Source organism: Harpegnathos saltator, unplaced genomic scaffold (genome assembly GCF_003227715.2).
Source record: "Harpegnathos saltator strain DR-91 unplaced genomic scaffold, Hsal_v8.6 scaffold119, whole genome shotgun sequence".
NCBI classification, from domain to species: domain Eukaryota; kingdom Metazoa; phylum Arthropoda; class Insecta; order Hymenoptera; family Formicidae; genus Harpegnathos; species Harpegnathos saltator.
The window spans coordinates 1802918-1818538 of NW_020229894.1; the positions used below are offsets into that span (position 1 = coordinate 1802918).

At 44.9% G+C, this 15621-nt stretch overlaps 2 protein-coding genes across 17 annotated transcripts in view; both read left to right on the forward strand.

Annotated features, from left to right (window-relative positions):
* The window catches only part of LOC105181216 (zinc finger protein 2-like), a 64992-nt gene that overhangs the window by 19535 nt on the left and 29836 nt on the right, over positions 1 to 15621 (forward strand). The window contains exons 5-6 of one of the 16 annotated variants that reach the window (XR_003113825.1): positions 423 to 1698; positions 2557 to 2699. The exons of 7 other annotated variants lie outside the window; for them this stretch is intronic. Coding sequence is in view for 8 of the 9 variants with exons in the window: in XM_025304629.1 (XP_025160414.1) it covers positions 2557 to 3925 (1369 nt within the window). In the remaining variant the exon portion in view is untranslated. Of the gene's footprint in view, positions 1 to 422; positions 1990 to 2556; positions 4940 to 6595; positions 7888 to 8950; positions 10116 to 11533; positions 11586 to 13498; positions 15614 to 15621 lie in introns of those variants that run through there. 8 more of the 16 variants (XM_025304645.1, XM_025304647.1, XM_025304649.1 and 5 more) reach the window with 8 other exon arrangements.
* Positions 11643 to 13113, forward strand: LOC105181206 (zinc finger protein 317). The gene has a single exon (XM_025304690.1). The coding sequence runs from the start codon at positions 11674 to 11676 to the stop codon at positions 12673 to 12675; it is 1002 nt and encodes a 333-aa protein (XP_025160475.1). The 5' UTR covers positions 11643 to 11673; the 3' UTR covers positions 12676 to 13113.

The window sequence follows — 15621 nt, forward strand, 5'->3', positions numbered from 1 at the left end:
GTAGGGAAAAATTGATTGTCACGTTACATCGTAGAAAACAATTATAATTTAAAAACGTACGACGTTATAAAGATAAATTACATCGCAATTGTATGTAACAATTGTATTGTATAGATACGCGTATGTAGGATCAAAAACCGAAAGCAATAAAGGTATGAAGAGACGAAATACGATATTAATGGCAAGTAAGTTTCCCTTTTTAAAAAACAAAGAGACATAAAAGTCCTCTGATGACTTGTACATTATACAGAGAAAAAGAAACAGGAATGTACGTACGAATACATGCCAATAAAATTGTAAATAAAATCATCTCCCAAGTCTTAACGTGATAGGTTACGTGATAGGATACGTGATAGGAACGAATAAATCTATGTCAGTCGATGTTATATTATTTGCATAGTTATCGTCTCGTTTTTTTTCAGAATTGAAAACCCAGCGGAGACGTCTCTAACAAATAAGCCCTCTATACGCGAATGTATGGATACCACGTTGGTTTCGATTTCCGTTAAGGAAGAAAACGTAGATTCTTGCGAGGAGAATGTAAAGCATGAGGAATGCCGGCACATGCAACACCAGGCTGCGAATACAGCGCATCGTCAGTGTCTCGCCGAGAACGCGGAGGACTCACTGATGTCGGAGGAACTCGAGGAGCAGGATAATCTCACGGACGCGGAGATCAGTCGGCAGAATTGCTCGTTGAGCATGAGGAAGCAGCTTTACAAGTGCAACGTGTGCATGAAGCTTTTCAGGTCGAAGAATCTTTTCGAAGGCCATCTAGTCGCGCACAGCGACGCGCGTCCGTACCAGTGCGACGTCTGCAACAAGTCCTTCAAGAGAACCAATACCTTGGCGGTGCACCGGAGGATCCACACCCACGAGAGGAACTTTGTCTGCGACGTGTGCGGTCGCGCGTTCGTCCAAGCCTCGCAGTTGGCCACTCATCACAGACGCCACTACGAGAAATACACGCGGCACTGTGAGATCTGCAACAAGGGCTTCTTCACAAACGCCGAGCTGCACGGTCATATGAACGTGAAGCACGGCGCTAAGGAGCACGTGTGCACCGCTTGCGACAAGCAGTTCCCCAACAACCACACGCTGGCGCGCCATCTTAAGATCCACGATCCAAACTTCAAGCCGGTGAAGCACCAGTGCGAGTTCTGCGGCAAGATGTTCGCCTACAAGAATTCCCTGGTGGTGCACGTCAAATCGCACACCGGCGAGAATAAGTATGACTGCCAACTGTGCGGCAAGTCTGTCTCGTCCAAGGGCTCGTTGCAGGACCACCTGCGGCTCCATAGCGGCGAGAAGTCGCTGGTTTGCGATGTGTGCGGCAAGGCCTTCCGCAAGAAGACCACGTTGGTGGTACACAAGAGGACTCACACCGGCGAGAAGCCGTATACTTGCGACACTTGCGGCAAATCCTTCACGCAGCACTCGGCGCTCGTTATACACAAACGCTACCACACGGGCCAGCGGCCGTACCAATGTACTTACTGCAACAAGTCCTTCGTATCTAGGGGACTACTCAATGCCCACAATAAGGTGCACGTAGTCAGTGTGATGGTCGTGCAGTCGACGTAGTCCCACTACTCCGGGGACATTCCTTCATCGCATGACGTCGCGTCGCATTCTAGCGCGCGCAACGCATTCTTGTCTTCAAGATATCGCCCGAGACTGGATGAATAGTTGTCAAAAGTGAGGCGAATCGAGACCAAGGTCGTGGTATTCGTAGTCCGATTTTATATTCAAGATCACTTCAAGTTCATCTTTAAACGCTCTTAATGTTGAGCACTTTCAGATTGATTGAAGATAAGCTGAGATGTAAGTTCGGACTTGATGAATATCACGTCCAAATAGTCGAATACTGCCACTTTGTACTTTAATGATACTGTTTATAGTATTGTTACGCGGTTGGACTCACCCGTTCTTCATCGATCTCTCTTTTGAGAATCGCGGCGTTTATGATCGCGTTTTGACGCTCTGTCACAAGTATCGGCGGGAGTATACGCATAATGTCTTTCATTTTGTACGCCGAATCACGCGCTCGGTAATTGACTCTCTCATGTCATTGAGAGACTTGCTCCCCCATTATGTATCATTGTGATAAATAAAAGTGTTACTACGAGAGAAATGGCGTGAAATCACTCACCGCTGTTTTATCATCACATGTTCGTCAGTTTTGCGTTAGTCCAAAGAGCATTAATCCAAAGTGGCTCTCTTCACTTAAGTATATACACACACACACACACACACATATATATATATATATACATGAAATATACATTTTTCAAGTATATACGCACGGTTTTTTCAGCCAGCGCGATCTTTTGAAAGTCGAAAAAGTCCATATAAATGGCGATATTTTGATTAAACTTTTCGAATTTGATGCTATAGAAATGACTCGCTAGAAATTCGCGGCTGAAGACTTTGCTCGCAGGAGTAGAATAATGTGCTAAACCACGAGACCTAGACGGACGGAATGAAAGAAAGATCTTTGCTACATAGCGATGAGGACGCTCGATACTAATGTCCCTCTGAATTTTTCTATTTCAGATACAACCCGCTACCGTTTCCCGAAGACTTTTGTCCGATGACGATGTTCGCTAAGCTCGATCTGGTAAAGAAGAACAACGAACCGGAGAGAATTTTGCCGTTGAAGTGTCTGAAATCGGATGAGTCGATGACTACGGCTCCAACGACAACGATGACGACGACGACGACGACGACGACGACAGCAACAACGATGACAACAACGTCGATCACGATTACCGATCAGAACATAAAGCAGGAGATGAACGAAGAGGAGATAATCGACAACGATGATCTGCCATTGGCGTATCACTGCAAAATCTGCGGCGTTTTTTTCGCCTCGCAGTCCTTGCTGGACAATCATGACATCGAGCACAAAAATAAGCGAAAGAACACATGCGCACAATGTGGCCGGGTCTTCAGGACTGGCGTCAGCCTGCGTCAGCACATGAAGAAGCATTCGGTACGCAAAGGCAGCCGCAAGGGCGGCAAAGGCCGATCCGCTCTGAAGAAAGTGAAGAACGAGAAGCCCGAGCTGGAGTTTCTGTGTAAGACCTGCAACAAGGTGTTCCGGCACAAGAGCAATTATCAGAAGCACTTGTTACGTCACACTGTGGGCGACCTCACTTGCAAACACTGCCCGAAGAAATTCCGTCTGTTTCGCGACCTCACCAGGCACGAGAAAACGCACTTCTACCCGAGCTACATGTGCAAAGAGTGCGACTACGAGACCACCGTCGTGGCAGCCCTGAGCATTCACATGCTGCGGCACGCGGACAAGGCGGACCTACCATTCAAATGCAACGAGTGTGACAAGCGCTTCCGCAAGAAGCTCGACCTGCAAGAACATTACAACATACACTCGGGCGAGAAGCCGTTCGTCTGTCAGCTCTGCAACAACGCTTTCTACCTACGCAGGCAGCTCTCGGCCCACTGCAGGCGCATGCATCCGGAGCTCAAGGCCAACAAGGTGACCAGCACTGCCTGCGACATTTGTGGCCGTGTACTTGCTACTAAGAGATCTCTTTTCCGCCATAAGGAGAGCCACAACCCTACCAAGCTCTATCTCTGCGATTACTGTGGCAAGAGTCTCAGTAGCGCTGAGCACCTGAAGAAGCACAGACGAATCCACACTGGCGAAAAGCCATACGTTTGCGACATATGCGGCAAGGGTTTTACCGACTCGGAGAACTTGCGAATGCACAGGCGAGTGCACACGGGCGAGAAACCGTACAAGTGCGACCAGTGTCCGAAGGCGTTCTCGCAGAGGTCGACCTTGACCATCCATAGACGCGGCCATACCGGCGAGCGGCCCTACGTCTGCCAGATCTGCCATCGTGGTTTCTCCTGCCAAGGTAACCTGACGGCCCACCAGAAGACTACGTGCATGTAAAGACCCTTTGACAACGGGCGACGAAATATGCCCATCGTGCTGACGAGGCGCGTGAACATTGAAATTTATTGTTGACCGACGAAAGTGCTTCGAAGGCAGCCGGGGAGGGAGAGTAGAGGAGAGCGAGCGAATGTGTGTGCCACATGAGTATACCCTACGTTGACTCTCGCGCGCCGATTAAGTTATGATGACCAAGTTCTTAGTGTGACTGGCTCGTTACTGCTCGAGAAAGTAACGGCAAGCTACTCGTGAGACAGCGAAGAACTCAGCGATGAACTTGAATTATTATAGATTATTATTATATGTAATCTATATGAATATATAGATTATATACACGCATACACACACGTACATACAAGAAGCGACATTAACGAGGTGCCGTGATTCGCGATATTCGTTCTAGCGGTTCTAGCGGTAAAACATTCATCAATCGCGTCGACGTCCGACACTTCTCGATAAATCTCTACGAATATCTTTTGTACACTGGTTATAACGCTCGCGTTGAAAAGGGAAGAAAAAAGAACAAAAAAAGCGATATGCAGCGTGTTCGCTGCATATGTAGAACGAAAAGATCGTGCGTACGATTTGTCTGTTCATTTCGTCATGAATTGCAAATTTTTACCACTATTATCTTAAAGAGTTCCGTTATGAATATTGTTGTTCTATTTTTTCAGTGTAGATAAGGACGACTTTTGTAAGCCGAACGATGCCAATATTGTTGAACGATGTTCCGTTTCTCCTTTTCTTCTGTTTCTTCTTACCTCTTACCTTGTACTTTTTTCCTCCTTGTTTCTTTTTTTTCCCCCTTTTTTTTCCTACGGACGAAGGACCACACGCAACCCTCCAGGCTATCTCGTTCGAATGATAAATAAGCGCATTGACAAGCTTATGTTAATTATCATTAACGATATTCGTTATTATACGTTTAATAAAATCATTCGTACATTAAAAGAGTGTATGACTGGCGGAGTCTATTTCATCACATTGTCGATTAAACCGATTTCTCAGTATGAATTATTGAAGCGAACAAGCCTCACCTTTGCCCTCGACACCCGCTACGACCACGAGTCAGACTAGCCCTTCATGAACCACTTATATTCCCGAGAAAAGAGAGTCATCAGAACCAGTCATCAAAGGAGGTGTCGATCAACGACTTGTCGATGTAACTGATGTAGTGTATAGCATGTTGAAAGCTCATGTATGTTACTGCTTACAGAATCATCGAGGTCCAAGTATTGATGGAGCGAGCTATCGTGGCTGGACACGAAGAGGAGACATACACGAAACAAGATTGCGCACAATTGGCGGTAGATTCCAACGTGATAGTGGAGGAGGACCCTCTGAGCATAGTCGGAGAACAAAAGGAGCAAGAAGCGATGTTGGAAAAGTCCTCCGATCCGTCGCGTCTGGTAGTACGAAATTCTCGTCATACAAGTGTTGGGAGCACGTCGGTCAATGTGACGAAGAGACCGTATAAGAAGAAGCAAGAATGGATAAAGTACGAGTGCTCCATGTGCCAGATGTTCTTCGCACGGCAAGGCGAGTTCGAGCGGCACATGGTGAAGCATAGCGACGAACGTCCGTACAAATGCATGGTCTGCAAGAAGAGCTTCAAACGATCGTCAGAGGTGACCATTCATATGCAACTCCACAACGGCGTGAAGTACGTATGCGAGACGTGCAGTTTTACCACGAAGAATCGAGTGTCGTTGAAAATGCACTATCGACGGGTGCACCAGCAGGACCTTCGCTACCATTGCGAGCAGTGCGACAAGGACTTCATGTCGAACTACGACCTGAAGGATCACCGGACGAACCATCTGGGCGCCAAGACTTTCGTCTGCGAGTACTGCAGCAAGGCTTACTCGCAGAGATCGTACTTGGTCGCGCACAAGCGTAGGATGCACGACGTGAAGCAGTGGATCACGCTGAAGCAGTACCGCTGTGACTACTGCAGCATGAGTTTTGCCATGGGGCGCAATCTGCGGAATCACGTGAGCCAACATTCGCAGACCTTCAATGCAGCAAAGAATTCAAGACGAGCAACACGTTCAAAATTGCACAATCGCAAACACACCGGTGAACGGCCCTATCAGTGCAAGCTGTGCGCCAAGGCCTTCGCGAGTCCAGCGGCTCTCCGGATGCACAAAATCACTCACACGGGTGAGAAACCGTACATCTGCGACATTTGTGGCCAGAACTTCACGCAACGCAACGGCATGATGGCGCATCGTCGCAAACATCCGGGCAGTAACCCGCCGCCGTCACCGTTGCTGCTCAGCCAGCTAAAATTCGCCGCCACGACGAAGCCGGCAAACTGAATTCCGGGTGACTATGGGAAACAACACGATGGAGGCTGCGACGGAATTGTTCCATCTTGAACAAGTGTCTCTTGATGTGGCAATTAGTATTAAAAATATGTCAGTGTTTACAACATGCGCGTGTCTGTGCGAATGATGGAGGGTTGTCTTGCTGTTTGACTTCTTAAAAAAAATGCTTGTAACATTTTGTTAAATACAACTACAATGTGCAGAAAGAAAAAACGATTGATCGAGTGAGTGATTTTTCATTAGTGTTCTTCATAGATACCGAGAATCCTAAACTCTGAAAGAGATTACCGCGACCGTCATTCTGCTTGTCTATACTGATTTCAATTAATGAATGTTTCAGGATGCGAGGCTGGTGGAGTATAAAATGTAAAAAATACCTGGAAGTGACGCACGATTCCATCATCATCGCAGAGTCAACTTTCCAAGAGATCAACCGAGAGAGGAGAGACAATGATCCAGTAAGTTGGAGCAAACAAACGAAACAGGAAAAGGACACAAGACGGAAGCTTTGTATAGAAAAGGAAGAGAAAGAGAAAGAGGAAGAAGAGGAGAAGAAGGAGAAGGAAGAGGAGAAAGAGGAGAAGAAAGTAAGTGAGGATTCATCGAGTGAAGAAGAGGAAACGAAGTCTACAGTAAAAGCGTCATCGTCTGAGAACTCATCGACCGACGAAGACCGATCATTCACTGAGATGCAGACCACATGTCCGTTCTGCTCGAAACACTTCGATCGGCTGGAACGTCTCAAGAAACATATCACGGCGATCCACAAGCGAGGGACGTACAAGTGCGACCAATGCCGCGCGACTTACTACACCGAGCGGAACCTGGAGGAGCACCGTAAGAGTCACAGTGACGACTACTTCTTCAAGTGCGACGTGTGTCACTTGAAGTACAAGCGGAAGATCACGCTGCAGCATCATCAAGTGCGCGCACACAGCGACGCGACCGCCCAGTTCATATGCGACTATTGCGGCCAGGGGTTCAAGGTGAGAATTGACCTACTGCTGCACATCAAGAGGAGACATAACTACGATATCCACATATGCCGTTACTGCGGCAAGTCCGTGACGGATGTATGTAGCCATGAGTCGAAGCACAGGAAACGAGCCGGCGAGAAGACCGGCCAGTTGTCGTGCCATTTGTGCGTGAAGAAGTTCCAGAACCAGACTCGTCTCGACAATCACTTGTTGCTGCACAAGAAGGGCTATAAATGCGACGAGTGCGACGTGGTCGCGAGCTCGTCCAGTAAGTTGCAGTACCACAAGAACCGCAAGCATAAACCAGGAATGACCTGCCCGATCTGCAAGAAAGTGTTCATGTCCAAAAACTTCCACCAACATGTGCTCACGCATGCCGGCACCAGACCGTACAAATGCGACATCTGCAACGAGGACTTCACTCAGCGCTCGAGTCTCTTCCGTCATCGAAGAAACCATCCAGGCCCGCTTCCGGTGTATAAGTCTCAGGTGCCTATTGCCGTTTTAGCTAAGAATATTTTGCAGCAACTTTCAAGCCGAGGTCTTACGCGCCAACGACAGCGGCAGCTGAAAGACACGAAACGTGTTCCCGCAGTCGGAGATTCGAAGACGTAAAGTATGAAACAATATTTCCGGAAACGTTCGCTCGCGAAACACATCCTTTCGCCGGTAATCTGAGTGACAGTTCCAACCTGGGTGCTAAGAGAACATTGATTTACTTTTACGTTAATTAATTCGCGTTTGCGAGACAATATGTCTCTTATTTTTTTTTTTCGTTTTCCTTTCCACAAGTCAGAGTCAATTATAAATATTCCCGATGCCGATCGGTTTCTGGTATTTTGTGCGTTTCAAAGACAGATACATACTGCTGTGTGTCTGCATGCAGAAGACCGATTTGTTTCATAGCGCGTAACGGGAATAATTATATTCGCTAGTGGTGATTGTGTGATAGTCCAGCAATATCGAATTGTATCTTTGGAAGGAACCTTGCTGTTTGATCCTGTGACTGAGCAAAACGTACGTAACAAACAAAGAGGCGTTGTTGCGAAGTTCTCTCACAGTAAATTAGTACGAAGAATGTGTTAGTCCTCTAGTAATTCTAACTTTATAAAGATTATACGTAATGTTATCTATTTGTTGCGCAACAGTTATTGCAATTGTTGAAAGAGACCAGTTTTATTCATCTTCCACGTTAGAGTAAGTTTACGTTATAATAAATGTTATTATTCACCTCAATACAGAAACCTCGCGTCAATCGAATAACAATAAATACTTATCTCGGGATACGTGTGTGCGTGTGTATATGTTTGTGCGAATGTGTCTGATCAGTGATGAGAGGGAGTGAAATTGTCCAACGTCAATTAACGTGTTGATATACATAATTTTCTTCGAATTTATACAATTTTTCTAATAGTTAATAAAAGCGATAGTGATAACGCGACTGTGTGACACCGCAATGCGATAACGGTAATATCGATAATCTTGTAGGGTACATGTACGACTGTCTTCTATAATTATGTATAGGATCGGAAAATGATTTTTTTTTTTTTCATGTAACAACTACCTCCGCTTGATCGTTGTTTCATACTTGAGAAATAGTTGAAATAACTATTTCTGCATGCTCTCCAACCTCGCGTTGATTCTCATAGGCCCTCTATTTTTGCAACTTACTCATGAAAGTCTGTATTTTATGCTGACACGACTTATCCCTGTTGCAGAAAAAAGCCTATCATCTGGCAGAGAGGAAGGCGTAAAAGAGTTCATTTACTAATATTGGACTCGTGGAAATCTATTCTTGGGAATGATCCCGCAAACAAAAAAATCGCAGAGATCAGTTCCATCAGTTCCATCAGTTCCATCAGAATTCAGTGTGAAAACGCGGAGGAAACAGTTATCACAGATCCACTCGCAGAAGACTCGCAGAAGTTAGAAGAATCGGTGGAATACGAGCAGCTTAGTTCACCCGTCGTTGTAGACACGAGCACAGCAACGGCACAGCAAGAGTCGGATCCGCCAAGTCGGAAAGAGCATACCATAGTGGACGAAGCTCTGGACAGGATACGAAACATATGTCCGTTCTGTGACAAGCGCTTCGATAGCGCAAAGAAAGTCGAGAATCACGTCAAATACGTGCACCGTAAGCCTTACAAATGCGACAAGTGCAAGAGGTCGTGCTACACGCAGAGAGCGTTGAACGAGCATAAGAGAATACACCGGTCGGACTATTTCTTCGAGTGCGACATTTGTCATGTGAAGTACAAGAGTATGTACGGCCTGAAGAGGCATTATATACGCAACCACAGCGACCACGAGTCGCGATACATCTGCGAACACTGCGGCCGTAGTTACAAGCTGCAGATCGACCTCACGCATCATATGAAGCGAACGCACTCGTCACTGCTCCAGATCTGCCGCTTCTGCGGCAAGGCGGTCAAGGACGTGAAGGGCCACGAGTGGCGGCATCAGAGACGCACCCGTGAGATCAAGTATGACTACTCGTGCCACTTGTGCCGTAAAAAATTCCTCCACAAGAACAGGTTGGACAGCCACCTGAAGCTACACGAAAAGGGCTATAAATGCGAGCAGTGCGACAAGGAGTTCATCGGCACGCGCCAGCTTCTGAGTCACAAGCGTTTCAAGCACGGACACGCTAACATCTCCACCTGCATCCTCTGCAAGAAAACTTTCACGTCCGTCAGCAATTTCTATCAGCACGTGCTCACGCACGCTGGCATACGACCATACAAGTGTGATATCTGCGAAGAGGACTTCACGCAACGCTCCAGCCTATTGCGGCACAGGAAACACCACCCGGGACCGTTGCCGCCGATGCAGTTGACGCATCCGCAGATAGCTGAACTGGCCAGGAGTTACCTGCAAAAGGTGCAAAGCGATAGCGACAAGAGTCTGGTGGTGGACGCACGATCGTCAGCATGAGTCTGTAGAACTTGATACTTGCGTGCGCAGATTCATTTTGGACAGTACCTTGCCAAAGTGACGTCTTGTTGCACAAGTGAACACGCGTGGAACGGTGTGTTTTTCGGCAAAGCCGAATTTTTGACTCTCCTCTTTCCTCAGTGCGAAGTACTTGGTATATATTGCTACTAACAAGTATGGAACACATTCGTATAGATTTTTTTTAGAAAATACATTATTATTATTATTATTATCCGCTATGTTGATTGTTCTTTTTTTTTTCAGAGAACAGGTTCATACGCTTTATGATCTCGAGGATATTGATCTTGTATTGTCTTTATTATTTTACAGATAAATTTTTAATGATCTTTATTAAGACTGCATCGTACATGTGAGGAAAAAATTATTGTCATGTATTTGACTAACATGAATCACTTCACAGTAGATTGTCAAGTGGACTTTATTATTTTATCTTCAAATATCAATTTATTTTTGGCAACGTTCTGTATCAATTTACGTCGATGCATATCACTATGTAGATATACGTGCATACGTGTATGTGTATGTGGTATATATAAAATAATAATGAAATATCAGAATATTCACCGAGAATCTGTTTTGAGTGAATTTCGTTACTAAGTGATAAGATCTTATGAGAAACGTGGAAACAGAATACACAACGACTCAACAAGTATAAGTATATTTAAATAAAATTGCATGTTAATAAAATTATCACTCGTATTTGGTCTTATCGAATGATTGTGGATACACTTCTGCATATTCATTCGATATATTCGAAAGAACGTGTTGCTTCATATTGCATGATTAGCAAGTAAATATTTTATATGTTAGTAAATTAATAATATTGTAGTAAATATATATTGTAGTTAATAATATTATAGCAAATTAATAATAATTTAATAATATTGATCATTATGTAGCGCTTTAACCGTGGAAGTATTAAATAAAAATGTTATTTTGTATAAAGAAGAATTCAATATTTCATAATTGGATTTACTAAGCATTGGAGTTTGCAACATAATAATTTCGAGAATGTTTTTAATTTTTAATTATTCTGTAATATTTTTGAGAGCAGAATCTAACCATATAGATAAACCTTTATTTATATAATGGACTCCTAATTTACCGAAAAATATTTTCATGACACTTTAGTGTTAAATTTCGAATTGATTTGTGTTTATTTTTTTAAAGGAACTTTCGGAGAAAAACTTAATTGAGACATGTTTCAAACGGAAGTACAAAAGGAGATATTTACATACCTTATATTTTCAAATAATGATTGCAATATCCGTAAGATTTACATACGTAAGGTGCTTTGTCGATATTATTTTTTCTATCACTTACTAAATTTATGGATGTTTCAGAGAGTATTCGGCCAGTATGCAGGATGATTATAATTATCGAAAAGTGGATGTACAAATATATGCCATTCGAAAAGGCTCGAGGATCGCGGAGAGGACCAAACCGGTTTTGCTTTTAGGTAATTAAAGAAACAATATAAATAATGATAAAAATAATTCCCGACAGCTCATGCGAGCGTTGCAAAAATCTACGTACGCCAAGAGTCCGGTCGAATCTGTCAAGCGGTCCTTTTCTTACAGAACATTCTATCAGGGAACAAGAATCAAGCAAAGAACTGGAAGAACCGAAGGAGGAGAACAGTGAGCAAGTTGATGATGTTGATCGGATATTAGATAATTTGCACGGAGTGTGTCCAACTTGCGACAAGCGCTTCTCGAATAACGCGTTTTTGGAGAAGCACGTAGAGAAAGTCCATAAGCGTCCTTACAAGTGCAATCTCTGCTCCAAGTCGTACAAAACGCCGTACCATTTGAAGGTGCACAAAAAGACGCACACCGAGGTCCATGAGTGTGTCACCTGCGGATTAAAATTCCGAAGGCGTTTGGGTCTGCAACGGCATCAGATCCGCTCGCATAGTACAGCGGAGAAGAAGTACATCTGTGATTACTGCGGCAAACAGACCAGACTCAAGTCCGACATCCTCATGCACATCAGTAACGCGCACTCGACCAACCGGGATATCTGTGACGTCTGCGGCCGAGTGGTGAAGTACCTCAAGTGCCATATGAGAAAGCATCTGCAGAAGCACGATCCGAACAAGTTCGCCTGTCACCTCTGTCGTAAGCAGCTCACGAGTCAGTCCAAGCTGGACAATCATCTGTTGATGCACAAGGAAGTCTTCGAGTGCCAAAATTGTGGTGAACAGTGTAAAGGATTTATGGAGATGTCGCGTCACAAGCGACTGCATCGTAACAATATGGAAAAGTGCAAGATCTGCGACAAGACGTTTGCCAAAATGACCTTGCGCACGCACATATTAAGCCACGCCGGGCTGCGTCCTTACAAGTGCGACATTTGCGACGCAGATTTCACGCAGCGATCTAGTCTCATGAGACATCGAAAGGGCCACCCCGGGCCCCTGCCACCGTTGGCGTCCGTCTCGATAAGACAGCTTGTGCAGAACGTTTTGCAGAATCTTTCGTAACTCAGAATGACAGCGTGAACGATCTTTCCCTCGTCTGATGACTTTCAGTCCCGTCGTACTGTGTCGTTGTTAGACGGTGGTATACAGAGACGCGGATAATACGTCTCGTGTTGATGTTACAGTACGTACGGCAAGTTAATAATATGTTTAATGTGTTAAATTGATCCGGAAAGTTCTGTCTTATCAAGTCAGATTATAAATTACGATATTATATTTGTGCAGATCACTGCGTGAATATGATCGGAAAAATACGACGAGAAGCGTCATGAAACATTTTCGCCATAAAAATGTTCTTTGCCTCATGATAATGATGTTCAAATAATGTAATAAGTTATCACACACGAGTGAACGTGTACTCAGTAGTGATATACTCGACTGTTGCTTTCGTCGCAAAAGTAAATAAAGATTTCATACGACGTTTTATACTCCAGTTGCAAATTAGAAATATAATTTTACTTTCAAATCTTATTATCTCTGTGAAGTGCAAAAGAGAGCTTCTCTGAGATGCCTTCTTCTATGTTGTAAAGAATAATTTTTATAACCAAGTGACGCGCACATTCCCTGTTGAGGGAAAAGAAAACTTATTGAATTTCGCTTGAAGAACAAAATCATAATCTCAATGACGGCCGTTTATTTAAGGAGATATGTTTGTCAAACAGCGGAGAAGAGTTATTCCCGCGGGGTTCAGCTTTGCTTCTTGTTTATCGAGCCTCTTAGTCGACGTCGCATCGATGCATGCTTACGTGCGACCAGCACGACCGCTATATATCTCTGCGCCGCATTGTCATACGAAACCGACTGACAATTTGTATAATTTTTCTAGGTGCAACCAACTAGACCCACTGTCGACGAGTCTTCTGATAGTAAAATTGGAAGATGATTATTATCGCATCCCAAATGCGTTGAGCATGTTCATGAAGAAAGAAGCATCGTCTGGCGCGCAGAAAGATAACCCCGATAAGACCAAGTCGACGAGAGAGGTCGATAAGAAACAGAAGGGGAATCGGCGCGTCCTCGAGCGCGAGGCTAGAAAACGGAGCAAGCCTGTGAGTGACTACTTCGACGACCTAGACGATGCACCGCTGGACTTCAGGAAACGACACGAGGATGAGCTTGCGAGGACGCGTTCGGGCAAGCACGCGGGTGGCCTGAAGAAGAAGTCGCATATCTGCCAGATCTGCTACATCAACTTCGACCGCAAGAGCAAGCTCACTAGTCACATGTTCAAGCACAGCAACTCGCGGCCGCACAAGTGCGCGATCTGTTTCAAGGGCTTCAAGACCGGTGCGTATCTCTCCAGGCACATGGAAATCCACGATGAACCGGCGCAGTTGCACGCGTGCACCCTTTGCGACTTCAAGGCGCGCACCAAGCCGTACTTGAAGATACACTACATCCGCAAGCACACGGAGGACTACAACTTCCGCTGCGAGCAGTGTGGCAAGATGTTCAAGGTACAGTCCGACTACACTACGCACATCAAAGACCACGACACGGAATCATGCGTGTGCGATATATGCGGCACGTCTTACCCGAGCAAGAGCTCGCTATACTTCCATAAGCACTACAAACACAAGACCAAGGTGAAGGAGTTCGAGTGCCAGATCTGCCGGAAGCGCTTCAAGACCCAAAAGAACCTTGACAGCCACGCCGAGTTGCACAAGATGAAATACGTGTGCGAGCAGTGCGGCATGGAGTTTAAGTTCAAGTACGGCCTAACTAAGCACCTGAGAACGCACTCGGGCGAGAAATCCTATCTTTGCGCAGTCTGCGGCAAGACCTTCGGTTGCCTGAGCTCGCAGAAAATCCATCTGTTGACCCACGTTGGTGAGCGGCCCTACGTCTGTGACATCTGCGGCCAGAGCTTCACCCAACGCTCACCGATGATGTTGCACCGGAAGAAGCATCCGGGTGTGCACCCGCCGCCGCCCCCCATCAAGATCACGAATCTCCTGCACGGTGTGCAAGACAAAATCATTGTGAACAAGAGTGTCAAGTAAATTGTGCATATATATACATGTGTGCGTGCGTGTATATGTGCAATAAGATGAACCATGCTGGAGCAGCGAGACACACCGGAAGAAAAGAAAAGATCCTGGACGACTTTTGTATCTTTCTAAAGTAATTGGACGACACGTGAAGTTGATGACCAGCGACATGCATTGTAAATATCGTCTATGATGGTGATCCTGCGAGGTAACGAGGTCTAGGCGATCTCTGAGATAGCTGATAAAGTAAGGACTCGCGATACCAGCCTGAGTCGTGTAAATTTCGAAGTCAGAGGATTTTATTTTTAAAAGTACACGCTCTTGTGTTTGTGTAAGATCACGAAACGATAATTATTGCATCGGCTTAGGCTCATGTGAGTTATATTGATATGAGCGCAAATAGAGGTGGGACTCAGCTCTCAATTCCATCTCCATTTATTGACGATGTAAATAAGCCGCAGGTGAGATGATCCAATATTACTAGAGACATTATCCGATATTTCATGTAGCATACTTTTATCATTGACGAATATATTCAGCTTGATTCGTTCGTCATTTTATTGTGTCTCGCTTCTGTGTCTGAGTCTTCCAATGTCATTTGTGCAACAAGGTTGAATGTAAAGTACGTAATCGTTTCTGAAAGATTTGCATTTGGCTAAAATTTCGGGCAAATTGTCGATATTATTTTCCATTTGATCTTCCTTAGAGCGACAGTCACGGAGGTATGAATGTACCTTGAGAATCTCGCCTGTCTTGATATTAGTTGCCTTCTATTTGTTTCATGGAATGATGCAGTATACAGCGTAACTTGATGTAATATACTAAATAAAGACATATGTTTTTGGTAAAACAAAGTTACTCACATCTCTCACGCTTAGAACGTGACATTTGAATTGAAATTAAAAACTCAATTTGTGACAGCTTAGACCCGCAGGGAAATGTATTGCTCTTAAGGCCT

Bases quoted from the DNA above. Each gene is read 5' to 3' on its own strand.
- LOC105181206 (XM_025304690.1), top strand. From the start codon at position 11,674: ATGATAAAAATAATTCCCGACAGCTCATGCGAGCGTTGCAAAAATCTA.